The sequence below is a fragment of the Salmo salar genome, chromosome ssa11 (assembly GCF_905237065.1).
Source record: "Salmo salar chromosome ssa11, Ssal_v3.1, whole genome shotgun sequence".
NCBI lineage: Eukaryota > Metazoa > Chordata > Actinopteri > Salmoniformes > Salmonidae > Salmo > Salmo salar.
In genome coordinates, this window is record NC_059452.1 from 86,910,162 (window position 1) to 86,923,386 (window position 13,225).

Sequence of the window (13,225 nt, forward strand, 5' to 3'; positions counted from 1 at the left end):
ATTGGCTAGAGACGTTGTGACGCAAATATACCGCTGACCTGGTCTGGCCTCTGTTTCACCGGCACTGGAAGCGCGACGCACGGACAGTTGGAAAGAAGGAACCGACCTGCAGCAGTTGGGACTATTGGCAGTCACAATTTACAACATAATAACCGATCGAAGGCTTCAAACTACCCGCAACGCCAACCGTATGTATGTTTAATGTTTGTTTTACGTAATTTAATACTTCAGCATTCGAGTGGCGCATGTCTTATTAATCATTCAACTGCATTATGTTGAAGATTTTGAAGGGAAAATATATCGTTAGGCCTGCTCTTCTCAATTATATAATATTAATATTATGCATCCATTGTAACTTTAAATTGTAAAATTGGGAGAGGATTACAGTGCACGTTTTGACCCTGTTAGAAAAAAAAATGTAGGTTAGGAGATGCCTGCTTATTTAGAATTTTGTTTAATGTAAACGTCTTCAGGACATCGTAGTGCTACTGTCAAATGTTGGTCGTGTGTGTTTTGGTAGCCTACTGGCATGATGCGCTGTTTAGAACCTGTGCTGAGACGCGTTATGGACTCTGCTGTCAGTTTCTTGCTTTGACACTCGCCCCATTTCACACGCCCTCCCCATCTTTCATGCAGACCCTATGTCACATTGTAACTCATGTGATGTCTTTCAGGTGTGCTGTGCGAGCTAGAATGACAACCTCAAAGACATTCTGGGACATTGTAACTGACTCACTATTCAGTCTAGTGCACTGGACATACATATACACAGTTTTCCTTCCACTGTTTGTTCACCCTTAACCTTTAAGCAGAGGAGGTGGTGACCAAGGAGACCAAGCTCTGTCTGATGTACTGTGTTGGGATAAATCTTCTGCTGAAATGACTGAATATAGTTTGTTTAAAATGACCTTGCCAATTCCGTATTGCCCGTGCTTACAGCAATAATTTCCACAGAATATAGGCCAAACTGTTCTAATCTGAGCACCATAATGATGTCTATTGTACAGCCCTTTAACGGTTCATTACAGGAAAACAAACATTACAGAAACAGAAAAAAACAACATCAAGTCTGTTGTCTTGATCTGTGTTCCACTCTACCACAGCCTATGATTAGTAGCCAGGCAGGCAGGGGTGCTGACTGGGACGCAGGGGGGCATATCAAATATGCAGTGCAGTGGTTAGTTATCTCCAACAACACCCTGTCAGCCTGCATGGCCCACTTTCCACATGAAATTCTCTCCTGGTATTTAACTTAATGATCTTATTTAAAGATGAGAGGCTCCAAGGAAATGTCAGTGCATGGATTCCAGTTCTCATGGATACGATGCCTACTGTATGGGATTAGAGAAACTTCAACTATTCTTCTATGCCAAATCAGGAACAGCTTGTTGACAAGTGATGTGTATTTCCCTAGTAAACAGATGAACTGAAACAGAGACACTTAGGCCTAGTTAAATGTGTATGTAATGGATATTAGTACAGTTATGGATAGGCTTTCATGGTGGAGATATTTGTTGACATGTTTGTTTGTTTCGAAAACCTTTTGAGGATAAAGAGGATTTTTTTTCAGCTTTCCCTGGTCCCTGGCACCAGATGTTGCTGAGATTTACAGATTACACCCAGATGGGGCACTGTAGGGGTGTGAACGGTAGGCTGTGAAGGATAACACCTCTCATAAACAATACTCTGTACCCCAAAAAATGTATCAAACAAACATTTTGCATTTAAAATCGCTTTAAAGTTATTTATAGTGACTTGACCTCAATACGAAAGTAAGCTTCAAAGCTCAAGATGAGACTATTTGGATGATTTAACAGAATTCAGAAAATGACAAGGGTTTTATATTCTCAAAAAGAGCCAGGAGTAGAGTAGAGCCCACCCTCTCCAAATCTCTTAAAATGACTCTGTGAGCCTGCTCACTGTAATCCATGACACTGTTGTCATAGAAGGCTGAGGCTCAGAACTGTCTTTACAGGGAGGAAGCACTAGCTAAGGGTTTAGGGGATGAGAGTTGGGCTCAGAAAACATGTTTGTGTGAGTGTGTGTGAACAGTATGCGATAGTCTGCTGTGTGCTTCCTACTCCACGGCTGACTGAGTGAATCATGGAGCTCTAGCCCAGAGGGAGAGGATGTAGTAGTAGTGAATGACTATAGGCTCCAGAATTATCACAAGGCTTCATAGTATCATAGCCCATTTAATACTGTCCTCCTCCTGTTTCAGGTGTTTTCTTCAGAGAATGGAGACTCTTGCAGTAATAACATCACCTCATGAGCTGAGAGAATGAACAGGACGGCCAGCCAATCAGGGGATACCCTGATCACGTGTCACTTCCCCCTGGTGCAGCTCCCCCCCTGGCAGCTTCCTGTGCAGGCAGCTCTGTGCAGTGGCCCTGCCAAGCAGCCTGGTCGGCTGTGCTCCAGCTCCGTAGGTCTGACCCGTGCCGCCTCCCTCCCCGAGCAGGACAACCTCCACAGAGAACCCTTCCACAGCAGCCTCAGACACATCTCCTCCAGCTACTGGAGCCTCAAGGAGGACCGGAGCGAGGAGGAGGGGGACAGGGAGGGGGGCAGCGACAGCAGCGGGAGGTGTGACTCTGGATCCTCACCAGAGGAGGCATCACAGATGACCATCTCCCAAAGACATAAAGAACACCCTGTAGTTAGAGGTTCTTTACAGTCACACAACTCCTTCCTCCCGAATGAAGGGGTGGAAGAAGATGATGAGGATAGTGATAACCTGCACAGATACCACGAGGACCCTTTTTTTGTGCTGCAGCTGCATGGGAACTCTAACTGGGCCCTGAGTAATGCTGGGAGGTGGTCCTCCAAACCTTCTAGCCAATCAGCCAGTCAGCAGAACAATGACAACAAGGGTAGTACTGTGTTGTTGGACTGTGGGGAGCAGGAGAGAGTAGTGGATATTGAAGATAATATGTTCAAATGTGGTGATGAGGGCTACTGCTTCAGCTATGGTCAACCAAAATGTTTCTCTGAGTCTTTCTCTGAGGGTCATCTAGAGTATGTCACAGACTCCTCCTGCAACAGCTCTGATGGGGTTCTTGTCAACTTCAGCGCCATCTACAACAAGAGTAACAACCCTGCCACCCCAAACGACCTCAGCTGCCCTGCAGTACAGTCCTCCCAGCCAGCAGAGGGCTCTGTCTTCCTAAACCTGCACCCTTTCTCCCAGGAGTCTCAGGGACCTCAGGCTGCTGTACCTAGTCAGGGGAGCCGAACAACCTCCTCTCCTCATGACGGGGGGCCTTCTGCCCCCTGCTGGTCACCGCAGGCGCTGGACTCCAACTGTAACATCTACCTTCCCGATACCCAGAGCCTCCTGTCCTCTCTGGAGGTCTCTGACCTCACTTCCTGTCTCCAGAGCCAGGCCAGGCTGCTGCCCACAGGGACCACCCAGAAGTACTACAAGCTGGTGACTTGTGACCTCTCATCTCAGTCAGCCTCGCCTAGCCCGGCCTGGTCCAGCACCACCAGTGTCACCTCAGAGGGCCACTACGTCCTCTTCAATAAGGCCCGGGGAGATCAGGGCCAGGGGAACAAACAGGTAGGCTTACCACAATAACGTACAGTATGTTTAAAAATGTCCTTCATGTTTTGACTAATTTGTAAGATGTATGATGAGCAGAATTACTTTCATAACGGTTGACTTTCCTAATCAAAGTTTCTCCGTTTCTCCATGGCCAGCAGGAAGAAGGCTCAGACAAAGAAGGGAGGAGAGCTACCCCATTGCACCGTCCTCGCTGTATGAGCTGGGACTCCCAACATGTCACCACCTTCGCTGAGATTGCACACTGTAAGAGACATACAGACAGCTGTCAGAGCTCCAGCCACTCCCACACCTCCCAGGACCTGTGTCCTATCCAGGAGGCAGTTTCCCTGGGCCAGAATAGCAGCCACTCCCCCCTACTCCTGAGTCCCAACCAAGGCAGTAGCACTGTGTCCAACCACCCTTCTGTGTCACCAGACCATGAGGCGGAGGAGGAGGGTATGAAAACAAGCCAGTCTGTATTTTTACATGAGTAATTGTGATTCAGCTGAAGCTAACCCTTGTTTTGTCCTATTTTTCAAACGTTCAATCCCCTGTCCTCCCTCTTTCCCCTCCTACTCTTAGGGGCGTGTTCATGGGCGACTCCTGTGGTGCGGTACAGTAAGGCTCAGAGGCCCAGCTCCCTGCCCATCCAGCCCTTCGTCCTGCTTCCCCCAGCAGGTAAACCTCAGAGCCAGCCCCTGGGCTCCCTGCTGGACCAGTACATCAGCCACAAGAACACCAAGCCCAGCTCCCAGCCAGGGTTCAAGTGCAAAGGCAACAGACTCCTGACCCACCTGCGTCCTTCACCGCTGGGCAGCTATGGAGCCATCCTCCTGGAGGGCCCCTCTAGCTCTGATACCTGCTCCACCTGCACCCCCAGTCCAGAACACTTCCAGTCCAGACGCAACTGGACACACTCCAGTCCTTACAGGCCCTACAGTAGCACTGGCTTTACTTTTACCAGTCCAAAACAAGCTCACATAAGCACAATACAATCTAAAAGCGAACTAACCCAGGTTCATTCATGCCATGACCAGCTCTTTGCAGACCTAGACCAAAGCTACCCCAGCCCAGGTCAGGCCCACAGTAGCCCAAACCAGTCTCAATGTAAAGATTCAAACAAACATAGCCAAGGCATGGCTCAGATCTGCCAAGATCTCATTTGCCGGTTTCCAGAGCAGAAGAGCCCCAGCCCAGTCCTCCTGACCCACAGCCCTGACTGCCCCATTGACTCCCATGTAGCAACCATGTCCCCATCTGTCATTCACACCCCTCATCCAGACCTGCTGGTGTCCTTCTCTCCAGACCCACCCTTACCGCCCCACAAGAGAACCCCACTAACCTCAATACCTAAGGCTGGGTCTGCAGGCTCTCACTATAGCCTGACAGCTGCTCTCTCCTCAGTGGCCCATATGTCCTCTCTGAGTGCCCTCCTGCAGCCCCTGGTGTCGGCAGGGCCCAGTGTGAAGCAGCATCAACAACAGCACTGTGACTCCTTCAGCCTGAGTGACAGTTGGCCACCTGTGGAGTTCTGCCTGTCACCTGAAGCCTCCTACGAGTCTCTGTCCATCAGCCATCTGCAGAGGAGAGGTGAGGGGGAGGAAGGGGCCTGATCTGTGTATAGGGGATAGAGCATGGAAGATCTCATATATACTGTAGATTGGTGAGGTAGTCTATATGTAAGTGAGCATGTATGGGGTTGAGGGGGTTTTGAGCTGAGAGTATCTCATGTGTGATGTGATGTCACCGTATAAAGAGGATGTAGTGTGGTAGGCAGACCAGTGTCAGTAATCTGAAGATGAAGAGTAATTCGACTCTTCTGAACAGTCATTATGGGAAACTGGAATCCTGCATTGTCTGTTACTCTGCAGAGCTTGCTGTAGCAGTGCCTTCAATACCCTGAAGGGGGTTTCTTTCAAACATGACCTATTTTTATCTTTCCCTGCACAGGATTGGCTGAGACATCTAGTGTGTGAGAGTGTGCAAGCTCCAGTGAGTGTGTTGCAGTGGGTGCAGTGTTGTTGATACCCTGGATATATGATTCACAGAATTATGTTGAATTTTTTGTGCCACAATAAAGACACATTGTTTGGTTATAAAAATGTAAATGTTAATCACATGCTTGTATGCACATTGTCTTGTGAAAGCAAAGCTTGCACGGTGATGCACTGTCCGCTTGGCAGGGGAGAGCACTGTAGGCAGATTTAATATGCATGAAGATTGTACCCTGACATTTTAGAGAGAGGCAGACAATATGGAGGAAGGGAGAGAAAAGGAGAGAGGAAAGGAGAGAAATGGAGAGAATGGGGGAGAGTAGCAATAGAGCATTCTATCGCTTACTCTTCCCTTCCTCCTTTTTCACCATGGTGGATGACTCATGTAGTCACACCCATCATCCAGACCTGCTGGTGTCCTTCTCTCCAGACCCACCTTTACTGCCCCACAATCATGAATCATGTCCAGTATCCCTGCACATTGTAAATGTACCATGTATACCAGTGTGTCCCAACCCTGGTCCTCCAGTACCCCCAACAGTACACATTGTATTGTAACCCTGGACAAGCACACCTGATTCAACTTGTCAACTAATCATCAAGCCCTCAATGAGCTGAATCAGGTGTGTTTGACCAGGGCTATAATGAAAATGTGTACTGGTGAGGGTACTGGAGGACCGGGGTTGGGACACACTCCTGTAGAGGCTTCCTCTCTTATTTCAGTTTTTTAAAATTAGTTGTACTTTTTTAATATTACTGTTGGGTAGGGCTTGCAAGTTAAGCATTAAACTGTACTTGTGCGTGTGACAAATAAAACTTCAACACATGGATATAGTTCCTCGTGGTTCACCATATAGCCACACACCTTTTTATCCAGTGTGATGTTTCTGGTTAATGAATCAACATGTGGTAGTCTTTTATGTCAGTCCCCTCAGGTATGTTGATAACCCCCTGCATGGTACAGAATAGGAAATGAGCCAACTCTTGATGGGCTTCTTCCCTCTTCATGTTTCTCCAGGTCTGCTGAAATCTGTGAGCTTGGCAGTGGATTTGATCATGGCTCATTTTGGCACCAGTCGAGATCCTGGGGAAAAGGTACAGTGCATCTGAGCTAAAAGCAATCTGAAAGGAACTAGAATAACCGGACAAATCACAAAAACTGACAGTAGTCCTGATGGGATGAATCAACCTCCAGAAAGATATGTTATTATTTTACAATGACGGTGTAAATATTGATCATGATGTGATAATGTACCACTCTCTCCAGATGTGGCTAGGGAACAGCTCTAGGAGTACCACCATTGGTGGTCTAGTTCTGGAGCATCTGTGTCCCACCATCCAGAACATTCTGCAGGATGGTCTCAGGGACCACAAACTGGACCTGATCATCGGTCAGCGACGCAACCACGCCTGGAACGTGGTAGAGGCCTTCACTCACACAGGTCAGAAATGCATGGTGGTGATGATGATCATGATTATGTGGGGTGTGGGAGGTTATGGTAGGTTTGATGCTGATGATGGTATGGCTATAGTTGCTCATGGGGGTTGTAGTTTGATGGTCTCTGTTCCTGTCTCAGGCCCTACCACCCGGGTGCTCCACAGCTTGCTGTCCAAGGTGAGGCAGTGCTCCCTGTTGACCAGCCACTGTATGAAACTACGAGCCTTCATCATGGGGCTGCTCAAGTGAGTCCCTGTCAAGTCTCCGATGGTCTTTTTTAGTATAATATCACATTGTGTACTAATGTTGTCTTGATTATGAAATGTTATGATTGTAAAATGAAGGACTTATATTCTCTCTTTTAGCCTGAGGACCTTGGAATTCTGGCTGAATCACCTCTACAACCAAAAAGGTGTTTAGATTAAAGAACAGGCTATTTTTTTCCATTTTCTCCAAATTGTTATTAGAAAAAATGTCCTTGAAACTTAACTCTCTCATACGCTTTCAAACTGTCCTCTCCCCAGAGGTGGTGAAAGCTCACTACCATCCATGGGGTTTCCTCGCCATGTCGCAGGGGCAGTGTCAGCCTCTGTTCCAGGAGCTTCTCCTCCTGCTGCAGCCTCTCTCCATGTTACCCTTTGATCTCAACTTGCTGCTGGAGCCCCGCCTGCTACACAACAGACGGCTCTGCTCTGAGGAACAAGCTCCACCATGCTCCACTTTTCTCATGACCAGTTGTCCCCTGTTGAAAGGAGACAGAGAAGACAGACAGGGGGCGTATAGCTCTATGGATGGACCCAGGGAGAACAGCAGGCCAACTGGTGACCCACACCAGCTGGTACAGCATCTTCAGGGGTCCTCCCAGGTTTCAAAGGCCATGTGTCAGGAGAAGAGGGTGAGGCCTGTAGGCGAGTCTAGCAGGAGCCTGTGGTCAGCCGCTATTCCAGGGTGTTGGCAGAGACAACCTTCCCACGCGGAGAGGGTGGAATGTGGACAGATTTACAAGCATGTCATCCACCCTGAGCCTCAGCAGGGGATGGAGGGGAGGAGAGAAGAAGAGAATTCACAGGGCAGGAGGGAGGGGAGGGTTCCGGAGACCCCCAGGATGACGGCAGACCCCCAGGATGATAGCCCTTCCCAGGGTGGGCTACGCTGGGCCAAGCTCTTTGGATCAGGAAGGGACCACCCAGCCAGGACACAGAGGGCACCCCAAAACCCCAATCGGACACAGACCCAGAAAAGGTCAACATTTATGACCGAACTATGGCTAACCTGTTCCTATGTTGTTATTACAGTTGCTCCTTAACTGTATTTCTCTTGTCTTACAGGAGACCTTCACAGTGGCTGCAGTTGGACAGCTCTCAGCTGGGCCTATTGGCCCATACAGTATGGTCAGGGAAACAGCCTGACTGGAAACACCAAACATAGACCTAGTGCCCCAGGACCACAATGGAGAGGGGTAGGGAGAAGAAAAGATACACTACCAAAAATGTGAACTGCATGATCCTGAGTCAGTCTTGTAGTGCAATGTGTTACACACAGACACCTCAGCTAGAACACACTCACACTGGTCAGAAAAGCCCAGTAGACCATTTGTTACTGTCTGAGCATGGGTGATACATTTACCCAAATGTCATTTTAAGGCAATAACAACTCTCCGATGTTTAGTTATATTTACAAGTGCTTCTGTTCATCTGTCATGAATTGGGATTCATGCAATAGATTCTCCCTGTGCACCTGTCAATCAAACTGTGGTCAATGAGAGGCTCCACCTATGCTACAGTCTTGCATTAGGATCTGAAAGCCTTGTGGACCATTCCAGAATCTCCATAAGAAACCAATTAGTATTTAATGGAACTGCATGCATACCATACAGTAGCATCCTATTCTCCTAATAGTTTCAATCTGTCCTCTACCTTCCAAACCCCTATGCCCTGTCTATTCTATGTGTGAATGGAATGTCAACAAAAAAATGCAGAAATGCAATCTTTACTAGCCATGTTAACTAGTGCCAAATATTATGCCACTCAGCAGCCTTGTATAGTGGCTTATCTTCCAAAATGAGGTTGCCTTCATATTCAACTAGACAAAGTCAATACATGTTTGTGAGGTAATCCAGACTAGCATGGTAAGATTTCTGTGCATGTGTAAAAATAAAATAATGTATGTATGTTCAAGTCATTAAGCGCTAATTTAATCTTACTACTTTGTGTGGTTCTTCTACCTACATCAATGTCCTAATATATTGTTTTTTATGATAGAGAAGTAGAGTTTTGTAAATATTTAGGTAATCAAATTCTAGATTTGTGGAACCGTTAGTCTCCAAATTGAGTGTGTTTGCACAATATGAAGCTATCATGGTGTGTTTCAGGTGTACACTGTTTAGATAGGCCAGTACTACTAAGCTAAGGAGAAAAATAAAGTTTGAAATTGCGTGACAGGAATGACTTGGTCATTATAACCTCTGCAATAATGTGAAAGTGAGTTTATCAAACCCCTCTCATCTTTCCTCCCCAACCTAACTGTCCTTACCCTACAACCTTAGAAGAATGCACCCTCTCTGAGTGTAAGTTCCCTGTGACAATCAACCTTTGCAAATAAAGATAACTTATTGATTTAACTTGTGACTTGTACTTCACATTCACACATGCTCATACAAAGAAAATGGGCCATTATTATTTTTCACCCTGGGATGTACATAGTCCACGGACCAAAGTTTTGCTGTTTCACAGACGCTGTTATTTCAAAGTCCTTGGATTCATCACTCAGTTCTCTACCCTGGTCCTTGTGATTGTCTGGTGAATTGTTCCTCCATTACTCTGAGTGCCGCTCAGCCCCAGGGCATTGTGGGTAAGCTTCTCAAAGGTCTGGCCGTACCTGAACTTGTATCCTGTGGGCAGATTGAAGGTGACTTGATTAAGACTTGATCTTGATGTGATAATATAATATGATAAATTATAATAATCAAGATGGTAGATATGGAGATTTCAGAGCTGTGTCTGAGGCTTGGTACTGTAGTGTTTTGAAGAAGTTAAGGCCCACCTGGAACATGGCCGGTGTAGGAGGGCAGCAGGCCCCGGTGGGAGGGGTAGACAGTGGGGATGGGGGGCAGGGCTCCTGATTCCTCCCCAGGGAGTTGCAGGGAGGTGGGGTCCCTCCTCATCTCCTTCCCAAACTGAACCAGAGCCTTGTTGGTGGTGATGGGGTAGCCCGTCCCAATCAAGAAGCGAGATTTGGGCACATACCCTGTGAAACCTGAATACATGCCCAAATGGAAGATCTAGTCAATACAAAGGGACTCCTATACAGTTGATTGTGCTGCACACTAAAGCAAACAGTATCACATGAGGTATTTCAAATGGTACCTCTGGCATACTGTAGCTACCTGAGATGAAGTACTTGTGTGGACTGCTGTCTGCCATGAAGTACGGAGAGCCTTTGGGCTTCCAGGGGTCCATGGTCTTGTAGGGGGCTGGCTCTTTAGAGATGGCCGTCAGAGGGGTGCTCAGTCTCCGAGGCTGGAGGGGATAGATAGAATGACAGACAGACACTATGGTTGAGACAGAGAAGGTATTCAAGCTTCTGGCTCCTACCCAAGGCCCTATCCCAGACTATAGACGTTTGATTATAAAAGGAGATTTTCTCCCATGGTATTAATGTGACATTTTTATAATTCAATCAACTTCTAATGCGGGTGCATGGGATTTGTTGGATTATAGTCGGTGTAGTTTCATTGCATCCAATGGCAGTGTCTGCGATAAAGTAATGCAATGAGCCCCTTGTGGATTTGACAGCTCTAACGCAGTTCCACCTCTGACACCACCAAAACAGTGCTATATGAATGTCAATCTGATTGAATCTAGCCCGTGACTGATCTGAATCTGTGGGTGGTCTATGATTGGAGTGCTCTCCAGGTTGTGCACCTGGCCTCGTTTAGACAGACAGTGAGTTATACATGACACTGACACAGGATCTCAGCATGGATTATTAAACAGGGATGACCCTGTGTGTGTGGGTGGGGCGAGCATGCATGCGTAAGTGAGAGAGAGCGAGAGATTAGAGCTTGGTACTTTAAACTCTGAGATGGTGTTGTTGCTGACAAGCGGTATTGCTGATGCCAGGCGAACCCTCTGCTGGTCCCGGTCAAACTCAGACAGGGCCTCGCGACACGTCTCGGCATACGTATGGGAGAAGTAGTTCTGGCTTTTGGGAACAAAGCCTGTAAAAGACACCAGAGTCAACACAATGCAAAACATACTTTACAGAAGAGAAGGAGTTCTGCTTAATGTATGAAAGCTGAGCAACAGTGTGTTTACCAGTATATCCCGGTATCATCCTCTCCAGATTCCTGCGTTCTCCATGGTGGCTCCTCCAGATCTCGTCCCGTGGGCCCGTGTCTGTCTCTGTGGAGGGGAAGCAGCCCGTGTGGAGGACCAGGCGACGTGAGCGCGACACCTCCGGAGAGGACAGCAACTTGGCGGTCAGTTGGCCGTAGGTCTTCCCCAGGTGGTACTTCAGCTGGGGGCAGTAACCTGCATACCTGAGGACAGAGAGGTGGTGAGGATTCTGACTAGATTTTAAACAAGGCTTTTTGGATTTATTCTGTCATGTTGACAGTAGTATAAATAATTGAAACCTATTACCATGTCCCTATCAAAGTCTGGCTTTATTGAGGTGAAAGGTGACTATGGATCTCAGGTAGTTAGTTTGAGCTGTGTTGTGTTCCTTCATGTCAGCAAGTTCAGCCTCTGAGTTGAACCTTTCTGGGTACCGTTGCCATGGGTGATGGCCTAGAGCACTGACTTGCTCTTTCTTCCTCAAGGAAATTTCGTGTAGGTTTGTGAAAATGTGTATGTTAATTCCTTAGGCCTATAGTAGGCCTAATGTATGTTATGTGTAATGAGAGAAAGGGCGAAATGATCAAGTAAATCTATGGATTTACGCACGAATAGCCTACTCATTAATGCATCATTGAAAAGGCTAGAATGTAGTAATTTCCCTATACATAGCACACCATGTATGTAATACAAATAAAGCTTAATATTGCACACATATAATTACAGTATTTAATTAATTGATTTGCTAAAATACAAAAGCAAAGCAGTTGTGTGAATTACCTACCCCGGTATGTAGTGCGGATCAGGTGTCACCAGCACCTTACTGAATTTGGGGGGGAATTCCTCCATGTTGGCCATACTGTACCTCTGAACCGGACTCGAGATCTGGGGCCGGGGGGCTGACAGTCACGTACTTTCTAGTGTTTGCGGATGGTTGTCAGGATGTGGACTGCGCGAAGAGATATGTCGACAACGTCTAGACCAGGTCAAGGATCCATTATTCCGTCATTTCATTGTTGCCATTGTGAAGGTCATCTGCTCGCCTTTTGCCCCCAACATTTTAAAGCTTGTTGTGTACTGTACTGTAGGCTACAGCTTGTTGCTTCATTCTGCGGTGGCAAATACGCACCGCCCTCACACATTCCCATGCACCTTATGGTCAAACAGGTCTCAAGTGTCATTTGAATAAACAAACCAGTCTATCCTTCCTAATAGTTATTTCGCATATTCAATAGGCTTATTTTATTATTTTTCTCTTATTCGATACTATAGCCAGGTTTCTATATTTTTTTTTTTTTACACAAACCCTCCTGGTTTTGTTTTTTAGCCATCTCACATGTTTCACCCACTTTTTAATGATCAGATCTTACATTTGCCTATGAGAAAATAGATAAATACATGAAATGATTAATTAATTATTCATTTTGAAATAAAATTAGATATTTGAAAGGTTATCAAGTTTGTGGCATGAAAGTATCCTGGTCTATAGCGACACCTGGTGAATTACAGCAGCATTGCAGCATTGGCTGGGATATTTCCTTGTGTAGAATAAAATACTAATAGCGAAAAGGTCGAACTTCTCATTTGTACTCCTCTTTTTTAACATCATATTCCAAAGTGAAAATTGCATTTCACATCATTGTTTACAGGTACTGATTCTGTACACTGACACAAAACAAATAGTGAAAATCCTAATTTCAAATAAGTGATCGACAGCCTACTGTATGTGTAGGCTATGCTTAAACTGCTCAGATAGGTCACAGCCTCTGGAGTTGTAGACTATGTACAAACTTAATGTTAAAAGCACTGTGTGTTTAACTATCTCCACAGCCTTTTCTTAGGTAAGTTGCCCAAATAATAATTTCTAGTTGAATGAACATATGAGACAATTTGAGCAAAAACATTATTT

At 46.2% G+C, this 13,225-nt stretch overlaps 2 protein-coding genes across 4 annotated transcripts; one reads left to right on the top strand and one right to left on the bottom strand.

Moving 5' to 3' along the window:
* The first annotated feature begins 35 nt into the window (after positions 1–35).
* Positions 36–9,599, top strand: LOC106563212 (AP-4 complex accessory subunit RUSC2). Of its 3 annotated transcripts, none has more exons than XM_014128562.2 (10): positions 36–188; positions 2,222–3,562; positions 3,706–4,003; positions 4,130–5,137; positions 6,560–6,636; positions 6,809–6,983; positions 7,119–7,224; positions 7,345–7,391; positions 7,504–8,221; positions 8,308–9,599. In XM_014128562.2, the coding sequence occupies exons 2-10, from the start codon at positions 2,282–2,284 to the stop codon at positions 8,405–8,407; spliced, it is 3,810 nt and encodes a 1,269-aa protein (XP_013984037.1). In that variant the 5' UTR covers positions 36–188; positions 2,222–2,281; the 3' UTR covers positions 8,408–9,599. The 3 variants fall into 3 exon arrangements, with proteins under 3 accessions (XP_013984037.1, XP_013984034.1, XP_013984035.1); XM_014128559.2 differs by having other exon boundaries at positions 37–188; positions 3,703–4,003; XM_014128560.2 differs by having other exon boundaries at positions 60–192; positions 3,703–4,003.
* Positions 9,595–12,453, bottom strand: LOC106563213 (protein FAM166B). The gene is made up of 6 exons (XM_014128563.2): positions 12,101–12,453; positions 11,296–11,519; positions 11,050–11,198; positions 10,365–10,497; positions 10,022–10,234; positions 9,595–9,869 (listed from the first exon to the last, which is right to left on the bottom strand). The coding sequence occupies exons 1-6, from the start codon at positions 12,172–12,174 to the stop codon at positions 9,745–9,747; spliced, it is 918 nt and encodes a 305-aa protein (XP_013984038.1). The 5' UTR covers positions 12,175–12,453; the 3' UTR covers positions 9,595–9,744.
* Positions 12,454–13,225: the final 772 nt, after the last annotated feature.